This window comes from Drosophila kikkawai, chromosome 2L (assembly GCF_030179895.1).
Source record: "Drosophila kikkawai strain 14028-0561.14 chromosome 2L, DkikHiC1v2, whole genome shotgun sequence".
Taxonomy (NCBI): Eukaryota; Metazoa; Arthropoda; class Insecta; order Diptera; family Drosophilidae; genus Drosophila; species Drosophila kikkawai.
Genome location: NC_091728.1, coordinates 12145759 through 12168161, shown reverse-complemented (window position 1 = coordinate 12168161; position 22403 = coordinate 12145759). Strand labels below are relative to the sequence as shown.

The following is a 22403-nucleotide window of genomic DNA, read 5'->3' as shown; positions in this document are numbered from 1 at the left end:
TTATTATTTAATATTGATTTTACTACGCATGCTTACACAAATTGGGTTACATTCAAGCTCGTTCCGGATTCGATTCAAGCTCTCATTTTCAGGTTTATAAAAAGTAAATCATTTTTAAAATAAATAAATTATAATAACACCATGTGAAAAGTGGTATCTAAACATAAAACATCTACTATCTTAACTCTTAATTTTTGTGACAGAAAGTATATAGGTTCGGTCCCCATCCAACATTGACAACATGACATTGAAACAGCGAATAAATTGGTAAACAGATTGAGAGCACCTTCAACTAATGACAACATCGACAATGATAACGACAATTAAGTATTAACCATTCGAAAGCAATGGGAAATCGACGGCGATGGAGGACAACTGGCAACGGCGACAGTACCTACTATCTGGAGAGTGCGGGAATGGAATCAAACTTAGCGGCCATAGAAACTATGAAAGTCCAGGAAATCCATGGAATCTGTTTGATTTTGTTGTTGCTGATCGATCTATACGAGGAGGGGGGGTCGGTGAACAAGAACGTAACCGAAAAGACAACCGAAAATAAATAACAATTGTTGTGGTATGTTTTGGCGGTGAGTTGGTGAATTTGTGTATTTTTTTTTGAGAGCAGGAGAAACAGAGAGATTTATATATATATATAATTGTGGTAGGAGAGTGGAATATAATACAAAATAATGTCCTAAAATCAGAGTCGCATCACTTACCAGTTTCTTGAAGCAGTCCTCGAAAAAGGCTGTCATCGAGCGGTACAGGTGTCGCTTGACCCCCGATAAACTGTGACCCTCGTCAGGATATATCTGCTGCTTGTAGAGCACTCCCTTGCTGGTGAGGGATCTGGCCAGCACCATCGACTGCTGCACATGGACATTGTCGTCCGCAGTGCCATGAACGAGCAGGAACTGGCGATCTCGCAGGTTATCCACGTACTTGGATAGGTCGCTCTCCTCGTAACCCTTGTAGTTATCCGTCACGTTGGGGAAACTCAGATAGCGCTCGGCATAGGTGGAGTCTGAAAATATATAGAGTGGAGCAGGTGTTTTCTATTCACAATTTAAGAAACTATAACAAACTCACCATACAGCTTCCAGTTGGTCACCGGCGATACACTTATGCCGCATTGGAAGATCGACTGCTGGCCAGCGAGGGCCAGTGCAGCCGTGTATCCGCCGTAACTCCAGCCCCAGACTCCCATTCTCCGGGAGTCAATAAAGTGCAGGTTGTCCCTAAGGTACTCACTGACCTCCAGTTGGTCGGACACCTCAACGCTGCCCAAACGTTTGTAGACCTCGTGGAGCAGCTGGTAACCCTGGCCCGCGGATCCCCGTCCGTCGATCTCCACGACAATATAGTCCTTGCTGCCAGCCAGATAGGTGTTCCAATCGACGTGCCAGCGATCGGTGACCAACTGAGAGCCGGGACCCGAGTAAACGTGCAATATGGTGGGATACCGCGTGATCTCATCCTCGCGCAAAACGGGCGGCAAATAAAGTCGCACCTGGGCATGGTAGCCTCCGGAGATCATCACGGGGAAGGTCTTGACTTGTGGCATGGCTGTCTTGGCCATCTTCTCTTTTAACCGAGTGTTATTCTGCACGGTGACGAGGAGTTCCAGGAACTGTGACTTCGGCTCCTCCGTCACCTTCTCTCCCCCGCCATCCGTGGGAGGCTCTTCTTGCTGAGTGCTCTGCCTCTTTGTTTTGGAGGGAGTGGAGGATTTCAGGCCGTAGATAATGGAGGTGGGTACTACAGGTCCCAGGCAGTCGACCAGGACGTATTTGGCCCGCCGAGAGGGCGGAAACTGGGCCTCGTGGTAAAGGCAATCACTTGGAGGCGGTGGCAATGGGGCACTTTGACCTCTTCCAGGACGCTGCTGCTCTACCGGCAGCGCGGGTTGTGGCGGCAACTGCGCCTCTGTTTCCTCGGAGTCCTCCCAGTCATCGTCCCAGGCAGTCACCAGCTTCGGTGGCGACTTGGTGTGACCTTCCTCGTAGCCCTCGGCTTGCTGCATCAGCGCCGGACATGTCAGGCAGTCTGGCGGCTGCAAGGCTTGGCCTTGACGGGCCGGCAGGGCGGATACGCGATATAGATGTTGCTGGGAAGGTAGGCGCTCCGGAGTGCCAAGGAAGTAGCTAGAATGATCAAAGGTTTCATAGTTACGGGTTTAATTTTATTGCTTTATATTTTATGTGGAAAAATTTTACTTCAGAGTATCACTCCTTTTTCGAGCTTGGAAATATATTTTATTTACAATTTCAATAAATGAGCCACAGCTTATGGGTGGCTCCATTTCGTATATACGTTTTCCACAGCTCGAACGGAAGTGAAACCGGCCGCGTGTGTGCCCAATCACTTACATCCAATTATCCAGCTGATCCCAGTGCAACAATCGATTCACCTCGTAGGGCCCATGGGTGAGGGGCAGCACCCGGTTATTGTCGATGTCTACGTGCACGATGTGCCGGAAATAGCCTGCGATTAAGAGGTATTGGTTGGAGAGGGAGAGGGATTCTGTGTCACTCCGAGGAACAAAGGCCAATTTGACGATTCAATGACTTACCAAACAGACCATCTCGCAGCGGGGAGATGGCCACGTAGATACTGGCATTGGTGGCAAACAGAGGCACTGTGACAGTGTCCACCCAGCCGCGTCCGTCGCCGCTCACCCGGTGGGTCTGCAACCGGCGGATGGGATTTATAAGCAGATTGGTGGCTCCGAAGCCTAATTGGACTCACCTCGATGCACTCGAAGGCGGGAGCCTTGCACACACTGACCACGGAGATGTTCTGAGGACGATTTAGCCAAACGACGGCAATCTTTGAGTGGCTCACCCAACTGGCGCTGCTGAAGTAATGATCTCTGTGTGGAGAAGGAACAGGGGATAGGAGTAGTTTTAGTTAATTTGTTTAGTAATATATCTAGGTAATATACAAAATATTTTAAATTATTTATGAGTTACAGATAACTTACTCATGAGCCAGAATTTGCGGTGGTCGCAGGTCGGTGATGTGAACCTTCTGCGGATCCTTCAGATCGGCGACCCGCAAGGTCACTGTGGGATTCTGAGTGCCCGGCTTTGGATATCTGCCGGAGGAAAGCAAAACAAAATTAAACCTTAATTCACCTTTAGCTTCATTCATTATTTGTCGACTTTGGGACAAAACCCTAGCCTACCAAGTTGGACAGCCTTCTCTTGGCCTTTTCCGGGTGCCTCCTTCAGCAATTTATCAAACCCAATTGACAGGGGATCAACCTGTATGGAGCCCACACTCCGTTAATACATCGCCGCCTGGCAAGGTGCCCCAAAATGTTGTTTTGTCTTATGCTGCCCGGTAACTAATTTCCCTGCCCATGCCCACACTGTCAGTCAGGCAGCGGAGAAGGGATTTTGCCACCGGAAAAGGTTGAATCCACTGCCTGAATCCACCTACAAAAAGGTTACCCCACTGTCACCTCATGAATTTCAAGCGTGACGCTAGGATCCCATTAGAGCTAACGACGGCCACGAGAGAGATGAGGCATCATTAACACATAATCGAAAAGCGATATAGCCCAAGTCTCGCCCGTAATGGGGTCACGACTTACCGTAAGGACCTGATTTCCGGGTACAGGTTGGCATGCGGATTACTGCTGCCCGCCGAGCCGCTATTTCCACCAGTTCCAGTGCCACCGCCTCCTCCTGCTGCCGCCGCTGCCGCTGCAGCTGCAGCCGCTCCGCCGGACGAGCCAGTCGTGCCGTACCAGGCAAAGTGCTGCTCCTGGACGTGCGTGTCGTTGAAGGTGGCGTACAGCATCAGTTGGCCGTTGTCCGACATCCAAATCGCATTATTTGCATGGAGAATTTCCTCTGTGAAATGCGCAACAGAACGGAAAATGGCAATAAGTGGTAGTTGAGTATAATATCGTTTAGATTAAATTAAATGCTAACTTGGCGAGTTCTCACTTTACAAATGACTGCACAATAGTAAGGAATGCTAAAAACCAATTTTAAAATAGAAAATAGTTTGTATCTCGGAATCAGAAAATATAAATATTTAAAAGGTTTTGATGAATAATGATAATCAGGAGCTTTTTAGAAATTAAACTAAGGAATTCAGTAGCTCTTAATTACTTTGTTCAAAAATCACGTATACGACTGGGTGAACTGTACGGGAACTGGAAAAACGATTCTAAAGACTACAAACCGCTTCATTATAAAATAATTAGCGAATATATTTGTTTAGTATATTAATTTATATTTTAATTTAAGAAATATTAAGAACAACCTCTCTTTTTCTTCTTTTAAATACCAAACACCCTGGAATATATCTTATAACCGACTGACGTCTCACCTTCATACAGCCAGTCCGGTATTCCGTTGTACACCACTCCGGGCACCGCATCATGGGTAATCCGATGCACCGTCGGGCTGCGCACCTCCGTGCGGTAGTAGATGTCGTAGCCCTGCACCCAGACCAGCGCGTTGCCGGCGGGTGTGAAGCGTGCAAAGTGCAGATACGGCCATTCATCCTGGTGCTGACTGTGCCGCAACTTGATGCTCTCGCTGCAGGGAGGAATTAGGGGTAAGGGGGCCATGATTACGGGCAAAGTGAGCCTCGTTTCGAGCTTACCTGGTCTGGATGTCGTAGAGCGTGTATTGGGCCAGGTAGGAGTGGCGGAACAGTTTCACAACATTCTGGGCCAGAAGCAGATAGCGTTTGTCCGCCGATATGGTGAAGGTGAAGGGGGCCAGAGTTTTCTGCGGGCAGGGGATTGGGATTAAATAGACTTAAATGCTGCCTGTAAATTGTGCGGAAAACTGATGAGAATGAGAGTAGGGCCTGCCAGCGCGGCTGTTACAATGCGAACACGTTGCGTATACGCAATTTTAATTAAAATTTTAATGGTCTTTTCTGATTCGCACGCAAAATTGCGGAAGTTTTGCTGGTGGCTTGGCGGGGAAATTTTCGAAATTTGCGGCATTGTTTATGGGACTTGAATGCGGAATTTGTTGCCAAAGAGTTGCCGCCTTAATTTGGTCCGGAAAGTGCTCTGCAAATGTTTCTCCCCGGAGCAACTCAATCAGCCTAGCCGAGCCGAGCTTAGCATTTAGCTATTCATTGCTCATTTCTTGTTTGAGTTTGTGTAAGGAATAACTTTACACCAGATTCTTAACTGGGCATGAATATGCATTGCCATTACGTACTTTTGACTGCTCACTCGTGCTGCCTTGGATTTGGCTGCACATTAATTATTTCCCACTCAGCTGGCAACTGTTGACTTGCAGTGGCTGTGCACTTGTTGCTGTCTGCATTGCTTGGCTCCCCGAGGCACTCGAAATTTCGCCAGCCAAGTTTCCAACTTGGCAAAGGAAAGCTCCTTTTGCTCTTTCCCCTTCTCCAGCCGAGCGGCGGTAGTTCATTCAGCTGCCTTTCCTTCGCATTTCTTTATTTGTTTGTTTTTCAATTTCAGCCGCGCGCATTATTCATTAGAGAGCACCCCACCTCCCTGCTCTTTCCCCGGCCTTTTCACATGTGTGTTTACCCCAGTCATTGACATAAAAATCTTTTTGCCTTTTATCGCTATCGCTGGATTGGGGCAAAAGTCGTTCCCGCCCGCACTCAGTTAACGATAACTTGGCCCATTTGTTTCGCCTACTTTTGTGCGCACCATAATATCAGTTAACATTGCCAAGTCGAGTGTGTACACTTGAGATATCTGCCTTGCGGCACACCCACCTCTCCCATTCGCACAACACTTGGAAAAAAGGAGGCTAAAAAAAAAACTAAATTGTTTGGGAGTAAACCAAACTATAGAATCAAAACAGAGGTTATCTTTTCCTTGAAGTGTGTTTTAGATCCCAAAATCAAACGATATTAATTATTCTTTAAATCTTTAAGTTTTTTTTCTGAGTGCACCTAGCCCGTCCAACTATATCTAGGTCTCCCGACAACTCCCCCAGCTCGTAAATAAGATGGGGCAAATATTTATTCTGCTCAGAGAGATAAGCAATAAGCAAACAAACAGCGGGTGGCCAGAGCGAAGGGGGTCGCATGGTGGACGAAATGTACTTACAAATGTCACATTGGACATGAGGACACGTTCCGAGCGATTGGCTGCATTCAGCAGACAGATGCGACCCAAATGGTCCTGGTACAGGAACTCCTCGCCTGCGAAAAGATGAGATGAATTGAGACCGGGAGACACGAAAAAACAGGGCGGAAATTAAAAGCGATTTGCCCGGTAGAATGGCAAGCTATAGAATGACACTCGTGGAGCATGAAGGACGAAGGACTCACCATCGATCCAACTGCCGTTGGCGTGCTGCGGCGTGAAGAGGCCATCGACGATGTCCTGCAGCTTGATGCGCTGACCCTTGACCCGCGGTCCCTCATCGGGCGGCGTGAGCAGCACCTTTTTTGATAAATTTAGAAATTTTATATGTTGTCTTCTGCACACTCACACAGACAGACAGGCAGGCAGGCAGTCAGGCACACGTGAACAACACACACAAAACACCAACAGCAACAACGAAGGGAAAGGAAAATGTTCGGTGGTGTGGGGTTAAATTTATCAGGCAGCCACAAATTCGCAAAAGAAGTAAACAAACAGACAAAAGACAAAAATGAGCGTAACGTATTTACACAAAAAATTTATCACATTTTCTTGTTTTCTTTTTTTTTTTTATATATATCATATAGGTAGGTAAAGACATATATACACATAAATATTAATGGAAGTTCGAGTTTCCTTTTTGTTTTGCCATAGATTGATGTGAAAATATTTATGGGACGGGCCCCTGAAGCGGGCTAAAAACTGCACAGTTAGGCCAATTAAAAAAGAAAACTTTTACCATCCAATTACACGTGTGGATTTGTTTTTATTTCTGTGGTGATTTCGAACAGAATAACATTTTACGTATTTCAAAACATGTCAGCTCTGCGGGCCAATGAAATTCGCATTGCGGTGTGTAATTTTACAGAAGCTAGGAAATGTGGGTAGGACAAATCTATTATACCCTTACTAAGAGGCTTTAAATTTGGATTATTATATTTTCAATAAATACCTATATTTTAAATATTTACAAATATATAGTAACAACTCAAGTTAAATTCATAAATGGCTTAACTCTCCAAGTATTTAAGTCTTTTTAAAAAGAGTATTTAAATCCCTTGACTTTCTGCAATTGTGTTATTTTCCACTTGTATTTACATAGGATTTTCAGTGTTTGTGTAAAGGGAAGTGTGCTTTTGTTTTGACAGAATTTGTATTATTGTTTTCGGGTTTTCTGGTTGCTGAATAAATGTAATTGCATTGTGCATTTGTAGAATACATTTCGGGATTTCTGGCCGGGTGCTTGGAGGGGCTGCCTACATGGGGCTCTAAATAAATTCATTTGTGACACCGATTTCGGCAATCGGACCCTGATTACACCGCAATGGACGCAAGGACAAAACATATCATGCTGTATTATTTACTAGATAGAAACTCACCACCGATGTAACAATCAGGGCCAGGACGATTATGATGACCAGGAGCGCGATGAGGATCCCACGCCAGTTCCGCTGGTTCGGATTGCTGGAGACCAACTGTGCGGAATAAGAAGAAAAGTAATCAGAGGGAACACAGAAACATTAGGAAAATTAATTGAGATATGATGGAATGCAAATGCTGCACATAAAGCGCACGTGCGGCTCATTAGTCTCGGAGTTATGAAGGCTGGCCATAATAAACTGGCCAATAATTGGTCGGCCGGCCAAGATGCAATTAGTAAACTGATGATTCAGTTATCGCTCGCTCTGTGTGCCGGCCGTTGAACCTCATAAGCGTTCCTCTTACTAATTTATGTCTACCCACACATACGAAGGAAGAACAAGGACCTGCCCCATCCCTCGGAAATCAAGGCTTAATGCATATTTAATGTAGCCGAGCCGAACAAAGGGAAACAGAAGCAGAGGCTCGAATTAAACACGACAGAAAACTAAACTCACGCAGCCCGCACAAGTTGATACCGATTTTTACGAGGGGCCGGAGCTTATGCCTTGGGTCGGTGCCCGATTTCGTCCTAGTCAGTCCATCATGTCACACACATACAATGCCGCTTAGCCGTATAATTAATTAAAGGCTCGTAAAACGGGACTCTTCTGCCAGATAATAGAAAAATGGCAATGTATTAATCAAGAGTTGCGTACCGGAATGTTTGGGGCTTATCAAATTAATTTGCGGGGACATTGTTACATATTTTGTTATCATTTAAGATGTGCCATTAAATAACTTCCGTTGGAGAGATTATTATTTAAATTTTTAACGAAATAAAGTACTTTTTGACACTTTTATTATTATTATTTACTAAAATCCATTGCCAACAGGCACATTTTGTTGTATTTGCCTCATAAAAAATGAGAAAATTCCTTCCGGATTACCAACCCTTAAACAGCATAAGACAAATACCAAAAACTAATCGATTTTCCCCCAACATTGCTTACCATTACAGACACTAAACAAGGGAGGGGGAGAGGTAGAAATCGCTCAATTAAAATCGCATAAATATGCTCAACCCGCAGAGCTTCCCTTTTGGCCATTAGTGCACGTTGGCGAAGCGCGATTCTTAATTAATAACACGGCTCACATACAAATGGGGACAAATTGCGAGAGAACACGTGTTCCGGAGGCACACACGCATCCTTCGCCAGCATGTTTATTTATAAGGGTTCCTCGGCTTAACCCTCCGAGTGTATGTAGTATTTATTACTTGCAGCGGAGTTGTGCCGCAAATAACCTGAAAACTGCGTAAACTAAACTATCAAACAACAATAGAGACCCCGAGCCAGGAGAACTTTTGGGTAACTTTATTTCACCGCTTGGCTGCATGAAAATATTTTCGCGAAAGCCATCATAATCATAATGGGAATCTCTTGCGGGCACACGCGGCGTATACTTCATTTGTCTTAATTGAATTGAATTTATTTTGCGTCGGGAGGGTCAAGACGTAGAGTCCTTAGGACACTTACATAAGAAGAAGAGAGCTCGAAACACTCAACTTGATTGTAAATATGTTGAACTCACACACAAGCTCGAGTAAATATGCAAAAATACGAGCATAAATGAAATTTAAACACTCAACTTGATGAGTTGCTGTTAACGCTAAAGGAATTAAAAATAATGACAGTCATCAATTTGGGCAGAGGCCGCCCTTAGCCTCAATGAGTTTACTTCTGACGTCTTTGGTTAATGGACGAATTTGAAGGATCCCCAAATGAACAGAGCACATGAGCAGCGCCTGCTATTAATTTCAATAAATTTTTAATGCCCAGCTATTAGGCAGAGTCTGGCAGAGGCCGGAAATATTTTTAAGTCCTAGACTGAGCCGGAAGAAATTAGTTGGCTTTAAATGCGGGTCTATCACGAGCATTTTTGGCAACAAATGTGGCTGGCTTTTAAATGTAAGCAGGCTTTTTGCCATTTGAAAATTGTTTAAAGGCTTTAGTTTCGTAACAAATCGCCTTAAAGCATCAATAGATTTGTTCTGTTTATTTGCTTGAATAAAATATTTGAGGACAATAAATAATAAATAGCAAGCTGTAAATTTGCCAAGGTTGAGATACCATAATTTATTTGTTTACATTGAACTTTGAAAATTGTTGAGATAAGGCTTTAAGCCTTTTGAATAAAATATAAGGACAATTATAAAACAAATAAATGAGAGGGCCATAAATAAGTCAGCTTTCCGGTTTGCAACCAACCAATTTTTTTTTTCGATTCCCAGAGATTTCAGATTCCCAGGGCTTCCATAAACAAACCGAAGGCCGTTCGTTTAATGGCCCCTTTTCTGGCCAGGAATATTGTAACCAAAATTGCACGCAATACGCCACTCGACATGTGAAAATGAAATGCACAAGAGGAAATCGTAATGGAAATGGATAGCGATTTAAGTGCAGGCGGAAACAAAAAACGTGAAAGAGCTAAAAGATTGATAGAATGGGAAACCGCTTTTCCCACCGCTTAATGATGTTTGCTCACAGGATTTCCCCATATTATTGTTTGCTCTTTATTTCTGCTGACTCTTGAATATCTTGGGACTTTGGATCAACAATGTTATCATTCCATTTTCATTGTCCTGGCAAACAGGGAGCTGCTACGTTGTTCCCGCTGGGAAATACCGGTACAAACGGACTTTATTAAATTCTCGGTTACCTGAGATTTAAACCGCAGCAAAAGCCAGGCGTGGCTGCTAGAGTATTCTTTTTCAGGAATTGCTCAGAGTTTAAGTTTGAGCCGAATGGGTGTTGCTGGAAATTTCAACCCGACCGAGTTTGGAATAACCAAATTAAGTTCCTACCACACTTTCAATCTCGCTCACACTCTCACCTCCACTGAGCTGGCCAGGGGCCAGAGATAATGCGGATGGAAAACCCATAGCACATGGCACCCACATACACCTCCACTCCCAGTCCCGGGAAGAGCATTAGCTGCCTTTTGCGGTTGAGCTCGTCGAGCTGAGCTGGGTAAACTTTGGCCGCTTCTCGAGTGCAGAAAGTTGAAAGAGCCGGCTGCAAGGGGTTAAGCGGTGGGGAGCTGCCGGTTATTTGCATAAGTTGTCATAGTTATTAAGCTCTGAGCGTTAAAATTCTTTGCTGCATACTCTTAAGCGCATTAAAAATAGATGCCAGTCGTAGTATTTGTCGAAGGAAAGGGGGTAACTGGGTTGGGAACGAGAACGGGGTCTAAGCCCCGCTGGCAGTGAAAGTGTCGTTTTCAATTAACTTGCCAGTTGGCTCTGCTGCGATAGAGCTGGCCCAGTTAATCGCATTAAAAGACAGCTGTTTGGCGCACACAAAGAAGGTCATCTATGAGCAGGGTCTTCAGTTTTGGTTTTACGAAATTTTCTTCTTGAGATTAAACTAAAAATAATATCGAGGTCCTTGTGGCTTAATCTGGAAATGATGTTGATGGCAGGAGGGAAAGCTCAAATGAGACCGTAAGCCAGAGCAATGGATATATACACAAAAGTCAAGAAAATTATCTAGTTTCATTTGTGAATTTCAATTATAATTTCTCTGTGAAGTCTGTGAATTTTCCTAAAAATATTTAGGTATCTTTGAGCTGACCTCTTACCTTTGAAAAATATTGAAGCTAAAAGCTGAACTAAATTTCACTGATATTCCTGAAGCCATTTTTGCTTTTCTGTCAAAGTCAAAGGAAAACTTCTGAGCCAATGAAAGCTGACTTATTGCATTTACCAGTGGATTCGTTTTCTTTGCTTTTTTTTTTTGTGAATATGGGGAGACACCTTCCATTGGGGCAATATTGCCTTTCCCGTTGGGCGGGCGACATTAGTAGGCAATCTTTATGGCCTGCTGCCTTCCTGTCAAACACGAAATCCATAAACAGTCTTTCAGTCGCTCGTTGGCAAGGCGATTGCGATTGCGAAAAGGATGCAACATACATACACAGGGAAAATCAAGGACCAACAACGAAGATTAAACCAAATGACAAGCTTAAAATGGGGTAATGAAATTCTCTTTATAAATTGTGATGGGAGAACAGAAACAAATCTAAGCCATGACAGTTTCGATATAGAAGAAATTTAAAATAGGATATCCATAACTCTTTTTTCTCTGTGTAGTGCATCCTTGCTCGCTTGGTGCAATAGATTCTGCCGTGTACGGTTGCCTGTACCTGGCTTTCCGGCAGGCCGCCCCATTGTCTACCTGTGAGTGCGCCTCCCCTCCGTGCCGCCTGGCTCACCTGTCCCCTTGGCATGGGGTGCCGTTGTCAACAGCAGTTTAGCTCAAGGCCATAACGGCACAGCATTTGCTATAACTGTCACGTGTGTCTGTGGGTGTGTTGTGTGTGTACTTGTACTTCTGCAGTCAGGTGTATGTGTGTGCGGGGTTGCCTCTATGTCAACACACACTTGAGCTTCCATTACACGGCCATGATTGCTTATTTTTCTGTCCTTTCCCCCCTCTCCAACCTGCTTCAGTTCCCGCTCCTGTCCTCGATCATCCTGTTCCTGCAGGTGTGGCGTCTGTCGGGGGTCGTTAAGTCACCTGAATTTGTCAAAATAAAATGTAATATGCCAGCGCTGACACAATTGAACGCGATGTGCAGCGTCTGACTTTGGTTGGGTAGTTTAGGAGCGATTATTTTGCAAGAAATCCCTGGGAAGTTTCTGTTTTTATGACTTAATGGTTGAGTAAATACCTTAGAATGCTCGCAAACTTTGTTGGCTCAGTACAAAGTTGCAGCTACCTTGTATAAGAGTCTTAAGGCACTAAGAGAGTTTATTCTTGAATAAAATTAAAGTGATTATTTAGTTATTGTGCAGATTAAAAAAAAGAATTTGTAGTTTTTAGATTTTCTGTATAAAATAGTGTAATATAGAAAGGTTTTGGTTATGGTTATTCCTTTGAAAGTCTAGTGAGGTTTGTATAGTTCCTACTAAACTAAAATATATCTTAATCTCTTCATAGTTTTATAGTTTATGAAGCCTTGAGTGTTGACCTGCTGCTAATCCAAAATTTATGAAAGTACTCGTATCCAAACTGCATTATGACACAGACAGGTTACAAACATTTACCGTGTGTACCTGTCGCGCACAATAACACCTGTCAGCCATCATTAGCGCTATCACAACAGTTAAAATAGATTGGATGCACTGCTAAACTCGATTGCATCCCTGACCGGTGGTCAAAACCCACCGATCCCTTCACTGGTTCGTAGGAGAGGGTAGAAATCGAAGTGAAAATGCCGGCTAATTGATTTCCGCTCGAACGGCTGATTGGCATTTCGACGGCTGTTTATCTTGCGCAAGCGTTGGACCCTTCCACTCGTCCTGCCAAATCATCCTCTCTCCCAGACAACTTAGTATGCAAATCACATACGTAGTCGCCATGGCTAATTCAATTTTACAATTGTAGTCGCTGCTGTCAGCGCTTTTCGTGGGGATAGCAGGCGGAATTTATTTCAATTAGCATCGCAGCCGCAAAGCTGATTCCATGGCGCCGCCAAGAATGCAGCCAAGCGGGAAAAGCTGACCAACACGGACCATTGGCGGGAAGAGAAGGAAATACGAAGGACGAAAGACGATGGGAGAGGCAAGTGGCGCAAAGAAGCTCAAGTTGCCAGCCTCCCTAGGTCGTCGAGTGAAGTTTTCCGCCTCCTCGAGGTACTTCTCAAAGTTGAAATCAAAGTGAGTCGCGGCTGAAGTGGCGATGTAAGAGCTTAGTCAGCTCGTTGGCCAAGTGGAGCTAATAATAAGTACGATTGCGGAAGAGATTGAGCTGGCCAATAAGGGGATTTCCCCGGTGTGTCACCCAGCAGCTGTCGTTCAATATTCAAACTTTATTTCCTGTTTCTCAACATAATTCCCATGATATAAGTGGACTACATTGATAAAAAGAAAGTTTATATATTACACTAAATAGAAGCAAGCTAATAATAAAGTATAATAAACAAGATATATCCTTTAATTTTCTATTCTATGAACACATTTATTTGTTTAATATTTATATATTAAGCATATTTTTCCTCAGTTCTTCATTAACCATAAAATCAAACAGTTAATTAGCTTTTTTTTTACATTTATCGCTTTGAATACAAATCAAATCACAGTATAAAATATAATTATCTAAAAAAAGCACGCAATAAAAAGTGCCTGCATAAAGTGACTTGTTTAATTGGCTTACTAATTGACCTTTTTTTTTCAATGTAAGCATATGAATTTAATATTTAAATTCAATTTGTTAAAAATAATACAATAAAGTTATAGTTCAAAGAGTTTTTGTTAGCTATTAAACAAAAATATCAGGAAAAACCATACTTTTTGCATTATAATTATGTTATTCAACAATAACCCCATGTACCGCTTACGTCAGCTAGAACATTTTGAAAGCTAGCTATTCCTAATGTATTCTTGGGGCGAATTTCAATTTTCCCAGTCATTAGGCAATTTAAAATTGTAATCCCAATGCCAAGTTCGGGTTGCCTTCAAAAACGCTCGACTAAGCCCAGCAAAATGCCCCGAAGAAGGAACCGGAACTCGGGAACGGAACTCAGGGACCCCTCACGCGCACACACGTAGCGTGCAATATTTGTTTTTAAAATTAATTATGCCTAATTATATTTGGGCTGAAAACATATTCTCTTTTTTTTTTTTGGGACCCAGTTCTGTGCTTTATTTTACTTCGCCGGTGGTTGGCTTTGTGCGCAAAGTATAACAAAAGAAATTACCTCATCATCGTAATTATCCTGCTCAGGCATGACTCGATATTTGTTGGCTTAAAGCGATGGATTTGGCGGAAGTCCGATGGGATGGTTCGTGCTTTGGTGGTTGTGACAAATTAAAGGAGCCGCCGGCTGCTATCTCCGTCCTCGCTGGCTCTGAGCTTTTTATATTGCTAATCGAATCTATCAATTTCCCCGGCGATAATTTGTGCGCTCTGCTAATTTGTCGGGCTCTCGAAATCAGCTCGCTGAGAAGGACTCTGGCTTCTTCTGGTGGGGCTCGAGATAACTGGAGTTGCTTCTTTGGGCCATGCTTTCGCGAATTATTTTACAACTCGTCCTTGACTTTTGCCAGATGTTCCAGCGTCCTTGTTGTTATTGTTGCTAATTATGAATGGCGTTTGACTTAGGAACTTGTCGCTGTCGGTTCGGTCCTTGCAATGCGCTTTTCAGTTAGTTTTTGCCGCTCGTCGCATCTGCCATTACTAATGAGCATACATTTTCAATTTTGCCGGGTGCAGCTCAGTTTTTCCTCAGTTTTTCCTTTGTTTTCCCCGTTGTTGTTGTAGCGTTGGTGTAGTTTTGGCGAGCCCTTCGCTCTGACACTAATGATGCTGCATACTTTTAGGCCAAGCGCTAAATTGGAATGGAGTGGTGTGTTGGTGTGGAAAGGGAAAGAGAAAACACACACAATATTTTAAAATGCAGTTTTTGCTTAAACATTTTCCCTCCTCATTCTTCTTGTTCATCGCTAGTTAGTGGCTGTGCATCATCTGTTTGTGTGTGCTGTTGTTAGTGCCAATTTCGTGTGTTGTGCTTTTAGCCTTGTTAGTGCTCAAGAGTGTGCATGTGTGTGCTGGTGTGGTGTTGTGTGGGTGCTTATGCAGCAAGACACATATTTGCTGCTGCTGCCTTCTTTGTCTCTATGCTTTGTGTTGGGATTCGCTGGCATTTGTATGTGGGTTAAGTAGTCTAGTGTTTAAATATTTGCATAAACAAAGGCCACTGCCCAAAAGCAGGCAATGTAGCTTTCTAATTACATGTACTGGAAACATGGCAGCGCCTTTGTACTCGCTCTTGCTGCTGTAGGTGGTTGTGTGCGACATGCAGGTGAGTCCTAAAAAACTAATCTGTTTATTATGCAGAATGTTGCATGCGACGGAGGGAGGATGAGGCGTGGACTTAACACTTTAAACATGGCTGTGTTGTAATATGCAAATTTAGTTCTGGGCGCGGGCGGATGCGGGTCACGGCGGCTGAGTAGAGAGTGTTAATAGCATTACATTTTCAATTTAAGTTATGGCAAGTTTTTCTTTGCCCCGCTCGCTTTTTTCTTGGTGCGCCTTCTAAGCAGCTTATTATGCAAAATGCATGCACAGTAAACGATGGCTAAAGGGCATATGGATAAAAGTTCACAGACGGGTGGATAGTTTGATTATTGGCACGGTTCATTGATTCATGGTAGAAAAGATTAATTTTAATAGAGATAAAAATGGGAAAATAGAGTACTAATAAAGTTAAGGAGTTAAGAGGGGTTAAAAGGAAGGGATTTGTGAATAAATAGTTATTATGTGATAATTTGCAAGCACAACAAGATTTAGAGATTAGGATATTTCGAGTCGAACTTAAATAAAATGATTTCGAGTAGTATAAGAACAATAATCGAGAGAGAATCTGACGTAAAATATCGATACATTATCGATCAAATTAATACCCATTAACAGTCAAACATGAATGACATTGAATACCCATGTTTCTTCAGACTGCCTTTACCGGCTGCCCCAACTATGACTCAACAACTTGTAGAGTCCCAAGGGGATCAAGCTCATGTTATCCCCATAATCCAAAGTCTAACAAAGCCATTTTCTACATATATATACCATAATTACCCTAAATGTCAGCTATATAGCCCCATGCCCTGAGGAAGACAAATGACACCCAAATAAGACCACAAAACACTTTCCACAGCCATGCACTTGCTGCTGCCTTTTGCGGAACACTGGAACTTGTTCTTGCCCCCCTAGAGAAGCTTTGGCTTAAATAGCCAATGACACACAAATAATCTACAATAGCCCCGAGAGGGACGGAGTGGGCAGGAAGGGTGTTTATCATTCGCCTGAGTCATCTTTAGGGAGCATTCACTGTGCACTCTGCCTTGGAGCGCATTACAATGCATAAACTTTCGGGCATTGTGGGGTTTTTGCTTGGCTTTCACCTAAAGCGACGGACGAAACTATAAATTAAAAAGTATATGCTCTAGGAAACAGGATCCTCGCCCTAAACGTCACTTCTGGGAACAATGGAAATGTTTGCAGCCAACATAAATTTCATTAATTCTTACGTAGCCAAATTGTTTGGAGAAGTTTTTTGTTTTGTTCTGGTCGGTGTTATTTTTGTTCGGTTTGCGGCATGCTTGCGCAGCCAAGCGCAGATTTTATTGTTTTCATAAAAATGATTTTCATTTTTTCGCCGAACAATGTAGCATTGAAAAATTCCTTACAGCGAAATAAAGCAAAACGCATTGCATATTTGCGGGCGCACACAATTGCGGTATGGCACAGCGGGGTTCGGGGAGTTGACTAACGAGTATCATCTGACGACCATGTGCGCGTCCATTAGGGCATGCCAGAACCCCATGGAAGGACAAAAAGAGTGGCTTATAAATAATTGGCCCGTTACGGTTTTTACTTTTGAGAAAATAGTTCGAATTCCGTTTTTATTTCTTTCCAACTCAAGCATAAGTTCTTCTTTCAGACAAACAAGGAGAGGTTTTTGTGATGATTGATTGGAATACAAAAGAATTTCTCATTATTTCTATTTATTATTATATTTCTAATTATTTGTATATATTTATATAGCTTGCAGATATATCTTCTGCTTTTAAATACCTGCGCTGCCAATAATATTTCATAGTTTAAATTTAATCTTTATAAATTTATACCGACACCCCATCAAATGCGAAATAAATATATACCGGAACTCCATAAAATACAACAGCTAAATAAAAATATTAGTTTGATTTCGATTTCCATTTAGCTTTTAGCACAACATAAGTTTGGCTGTTGAATAAACCAAATAAAATGCAAATATTTCTGCGGTTTAAAGGATTATACGTTATGCGTACTTTTTGTATTATTTTCCAAGTGATTTGCTCTTTTTTGGATACCTTGTGAATTTAAAATATCTGCTGAAATAAATATTTTATGGAGTAATAGTTTAAATTAAATTTAATATGCAACCTTCAGACGAGTTCTGTGGATGTGTGTGTGGAAAATTCACTTCCTCATATTTTATATTTTTCCTTTCTGTTTTGAGAGCACGAAAAAGTTTCTTTTTTGCTTTCTCTGCAAGTTGGTTTCATGTATTTGGTTATCAACATGTTGACATTCATTCGTGTGCGGAGGGAATGGAATATTTTCCCCCAACATTTTATTGTGTCTATCTCGCTCGCAGCCCGACTTCCGGCCTGATGCAGCCGTGCGTAAGTCACTTCCTGTTGAAGGCCGAGTGCCCGCTCCGCAAAGTGCTACGCATACAGTCACAACGGATGCATAGGAGTGCCAGTATGGCATATATATAATTTTCATGTGTTTTTCGTATAGCTACCGTGGCATTTGGCAAAAGTTTTAAATTTATTGCTTCAATGAAGCGACAAAACGCCACCCAGCCAAATCTACAATCGTAAAATATGAATTGTTGATTATATTAAAGGAAAACTCGGGTTGCCTATTTGGGAGGAAAAATCAATTGCAGCTACTGGAAACGTGTTGCAGCGGGGCAATTTGAGAGGACACTTTTGTGGCTTTTGACGGGGCTGCTACGTGCCACTTATGGCTCGGACCACGGCCCATGTTGCACGTAAGCCGTAAACGTTTTTAGTGGATTTGTGGCCTAGCTGTCTGGCTCGTCGACCGGGTTACGACAGCCATAATGTTTCATTAGTGGTTGCTTGACAGCGAATATCTTGTATCGTGGGATGGGGGGAGTACCAGTGGCGGCAAATCAGGCGGCTCTTCAAAACTGCAGATGTACTTGAAAACTGGAGTCAAGTTTATTGCATTAAGTGCAAGAGATTTATCAAGAGGTCTCTTTTATTAGATGATATATATAACAATAATTCAACAACAAAACAGAACAACTAACATACTTAACCTGATAAACCAATAAAAGTTTATGAAAATAATTTAATTCAAAACTGGTTTCGTTCAACTTTGCACTACAAATCAGTATAATTAGTTTCTCAACAAAAGTTCAACAACGATATGTAGCACTCTTCTTTTTAGCAGGAAATGTATGTACACGCTGAAAACAGCTTGCTTCCTTGAAGCAGCAAATGCAATGCTAAATTATCGAAATGGGAATTAGTTTCGCGGAACTTTATTCCGAAATTTATCGTAATGGGAAGCCTTCGCTCCACCTATTACCAGGGGGCCAGGCCTGCTTTCTCCACCACTTCAACAACAAAATATTGCGTAGCATAAAATTAGGCTGCCATCGTTAAAGGGGGTGAACAACAAGGGCAACTCTTGCCTCAGTGCGACACAAATGGCAAGGCCATCTCCATATCGCCACCCCTCCATCCCTCCGCCACGTTACTGACGGTGGCGACGAGGCTTGCACATTAGTTTTAATGCATGTTTCATGCGCCATTAGGCTTAATTAGTGGCATTCGCAGCCCCCATCCGGGCTCTACTTAAATGAGTTTCAATGTAACGCTGGAGGTCAAGGGTTGAGGCGGGGACTTTGGCCAGACAGGCGGCTTTAACAGGTATGCAATTTTATTATTGTCGCACGCTGCAGGATGTGCAGTAAGCTTTTTATTCCACTCCTGTATCATCATTAAGCCCGGCGGTCGGCGGCATTCGTCAGTCCTGCATTTATTTTAAGCGCCCGATGTCCGCACACACGCGCCAGCAAGAAAAATTAAGGTTTAATTAAGAAAAATAATAAATGCCACTGGCCAGGAGCGACCTCGCCAGACCGAGCTTTAAGCAGAGCCAAATAAATTGTCTCTTATGGCAGGACACGGACTATGGGGGCTACTGGAACTTGGATCGAGTCTGACAGCCTTGGCGGCAACGAGATTTCCAGCTCCCCAGGCAGTCCGCGTCGCACGTCGTGAGCAACAATGCCAAATGCCAAGTGCCAAATTTAGATTTCCGCCTATGTCTACCAGCACTTGATTTGTGCCCTGATTAAAGGACCTGTCTCTTCCTCAGTGATGCGGCACGATTCGGAAAAAATTAAAGAGGAACCTCCACAATATCACTTGCTAAATGATATAATTTGATAAGAGGTTCCTTGTAGAGAGCGGATTATCACTTATTTGATAAAGTTATTTGCTTCAAGAAATTTAATTTTTTTGATCGAAAGGAAGTACGAACATTTTCGAGAATATACTCATGTCAAAACTATAAACCCTCGACCGTAAAATCACTCTTCCACCAAAATAGCTTTATAACCGACCTGCCAAGAAATGGGCTGCGCTAAGAGCCACTTCCAGATTTTCGCTGGGGCCATGGCATTATGTGTTATGTTCCAGCTGATTTGGTAGGCATCTCTGTTGATTTTAGATACTTCCGTCGAATGGCGCCAACACTTTATGGCCAGCAGACTCTGAGCCGAAGACGCGTCGGCTTACAGGCCATAAGCAGGCAGCGAAGCGGACAAAATGTTCGACATGTTTGCCCAGACAGAAATAGCAGCAGCGATGCTGGAGAGGGAATGGGGAATTGGGATAAATTTGGCCAAGACAACCGAAAGTGGCCCAGAGAAACGAGACTAGTTAACTGCGACAGAAGCGACAGAAGCTGGCCGAATTGTAAAGCGAGGCATAAAAGCCAAATTAGAGTCGTTGGGCAATGTAAATAAACAAATAAAGACGACGGCGACGGCGACGACGACAAATGACAGAGAATAAGAGACAAGTTCATGTCCATGTCCATGTCAGTGTCTTCTCGTTGCCGGCTTTACGTGTTTGCCTTATTCCGATTTTTCTTCTTTGAGGCAATTTCAGTTCAAATTTATGGGGCACATTTCCAAAGAACATTTTTCACCTTGTAAAAGTCAAGACCACGAAAAAAAGAAAATTACATAAAAGCTTCGTGAAAAGAACAACAAATTTCCAGCGTGCACATCCAACAAATTATCAAAACAAACACGACCGCCTCCGAAATGTAAAAATCGGCATGAAAATATTTAGCAATAATAAACAGGCCACGAAATGTTCAAACAGCTCACCGGGAACAGGAGACAATGCCTGGAAGGCCCAAATATAGACAGGAAGGGTCAAAATTGAGGGCAAAAGCCCATCAAGATCAATAAACAAAGTGCAATCGTTCGATTTCGGATAATGTACGCATTTTACCAAAAACCAATTTATGCGGGGAACGTGTCCGCAGCGGCTTGTAAACGAATATTCAAGTGCCGACGACCCGCTGGGATAAACTTTTGGAACGAAAGGTCAGTTAGCTGAGAGATTCCAGGAATGAACTTTGTCTGGCTTTGTTGGAATATTTTTCAGAAATGGGTTTACTTTTTAATGAGGGATTTACAACTAAAGAAAGGTAAATTCGTATTAATTTTCGTAGTAATCTATAGGTCAATATATACATAAATAAATAAAGACGCGAAAATTACAGATAATTTTAATGGAATCTAGTCAAGTTCGGGGTAATGGATTTCTGGTGGAACAACTTTTAAATATAAATAAACTAATTCCAATGAAATGCCTATTTTAATATTGAAAACACTGAAAATATAAATCTCATTTTCTACCAAATAAATGGCAGTGATTAATCTAATTGAATTTGTTTTTTTTTCGTATCTTTTCACCATCATTTAACTCTGTTGATCCCAGGAAATATATTAGAAATCCCATAACATTAACCCTGCCTGCCGCCACACAAGTTGGCGAATGGAGAACAAAAATTACTATAAATAACAGGAAAATGTTTTGCTTATTGTGGCACAAAGCTTTTAATGTACAACCTGGCGTATACACAATATTTTACATTAAGCCAACAAACAAAGCCCCGCAATTGTGAGAGTGCAAATGTTCTTCTGACGGGGAATCGAGGGAAATCCCCAGTCTAGGTGAGTCGGGGCACGATAGAAGCGATTTTAGCATCCATTGCTGAGGTCAGTCAAGAGATGGATTCCATCCTCTGACTGACAGACTGACAGGTATCTGGAGCATTGGATGAATCGACAGCTGCAAAGGTGATTCGAGGTGACTGACGCAGTTTCAGGGACAAAATATTCAGTACTTTAATTCACATTAAATGTTCGATTCTCCCTGTGATAGTAAAACAATAACAATGACGGTCTTTCGATTAAATAACATTATTTACAAAGAAAACACAGGGGGTGAGGCCCATTAATTGAAAAGCACGAGCAAATTATTTATGGCATAATTGAAAAATACTTTAACAGAAAACAAATACGAAATATTATATACATACGAAATACCCTACAAGTTTATTTAAATTTAAACCAAATATATTTTAATATTAGAAAAAGAGAAATATATGATTGGTAATCTTAAAAAAATAAAAAAATATTACTTAGTATTATTGTCTTTTAGAATTATATATACTAAAGAGAATACTATATAGTCGCACTAAAAACGAACTAAGCATAAGAATAAACAAAATAAACAACGCTTATTAAAGCAGAAAATTGCTTTTTCAATTGCCGCCACATCTAGCTGATAATATATTAACTTGACCACACTCTCATACATACATACATATGGGAAATATAATTTTCAATCGAATTGAAAATACGCCATTAGTTGGCTATTTTCGAATTCAATTTCAATTGGAGGAAGACGCCTTGCTGATTGATGTTTATGGAGCGTAATTTGTTCTGGCTGCTCGCGAGGATATATGTACGAGCATATATATCTTAAATCTGTACAAGGTGAGTCAAATTAATGGCCAGCGATTGAGTAATGACTGCCAATACTCGTAAATGTCGGAATTCTAGTGTTTAAAAAGCAGTATTGAAAATGTTGTATAATAAAAGAATGGAAAATATGGTTTAAAAATAATATTAATATATATAACAATATTTTCGTTGTGTTAAGAGATTTTTCATTTTTTATTCGGTTTTGATCGTCTATTAAAAACCTAAACAATTTGGGAAACCTTCGGCTGCTATTGCTTTCTTAGAGTGCAAA

The 22403-nt window shown here is 42.1% G+C and overlaps 1 protein-coding gene across 3 annotated transcripts in view; it reads right to left on the bottom strand.

Moving 5' to 3' along the window:
- Dpp10 (Dipeptidyl peptidase 10) overlaps positions 1–22403 on the bottom strand; it is a 36179-nt gene that overhangs the window by 5299 nt on the left and 8477 nt on the right. The window contains exons 2-15 of one of the 3 annotated variants that reach the window (XM_070286908.1): positions 14228–14857; positions 7486–7581; positions 6292–6406; positions 6068–6162; positions 4624–4751; positions 4345–4556; positions 3599–3860; positions 2984–3097; positions 2749–2872; positions 2573–2687; positions 2370–2484; positions 1090–2144; positions 720–1024; positions 392–500 (exon numbers count right to left, since the gene is read on the bottom strand). In XM_070286908.1, the coding sequence (XP_070143009.1) occupies positions 429–500; positions 720–1024; positions 1090–2144; positions 2370–2484; positions 2573–2687; positions 2749–2872; positions 2984–3097; positions 3599–3860; positions 4345–4556; positions 4624–4751; positions 6068–6162; positions 6292–6406; positions 7486–7581; positions 14228–14257 (2838 nt within the window). In that variant the 5' untranslated portion in view covers positions 14258–14857 and the 3' untranslated portion in view covers positions 392–428. Of the gene's footprint in view, positions 1–391; positions 501–719; positions 1025–1089; positions 2145–2369; positions 2485–2572; positions 2688–2748; positions 2873–2983; positions 3098–3598; positions 3861–4344; positions 4557–4623; positions 4752–6067; positions 6163–6291; positions 6407–7485; positions 7582–14227; positions 14858–22403 lie in introns of those variants that run through there. The other 2 variants (XM_041775961.2, XM_070286910.1) reach the window with 2 other exon arrangements.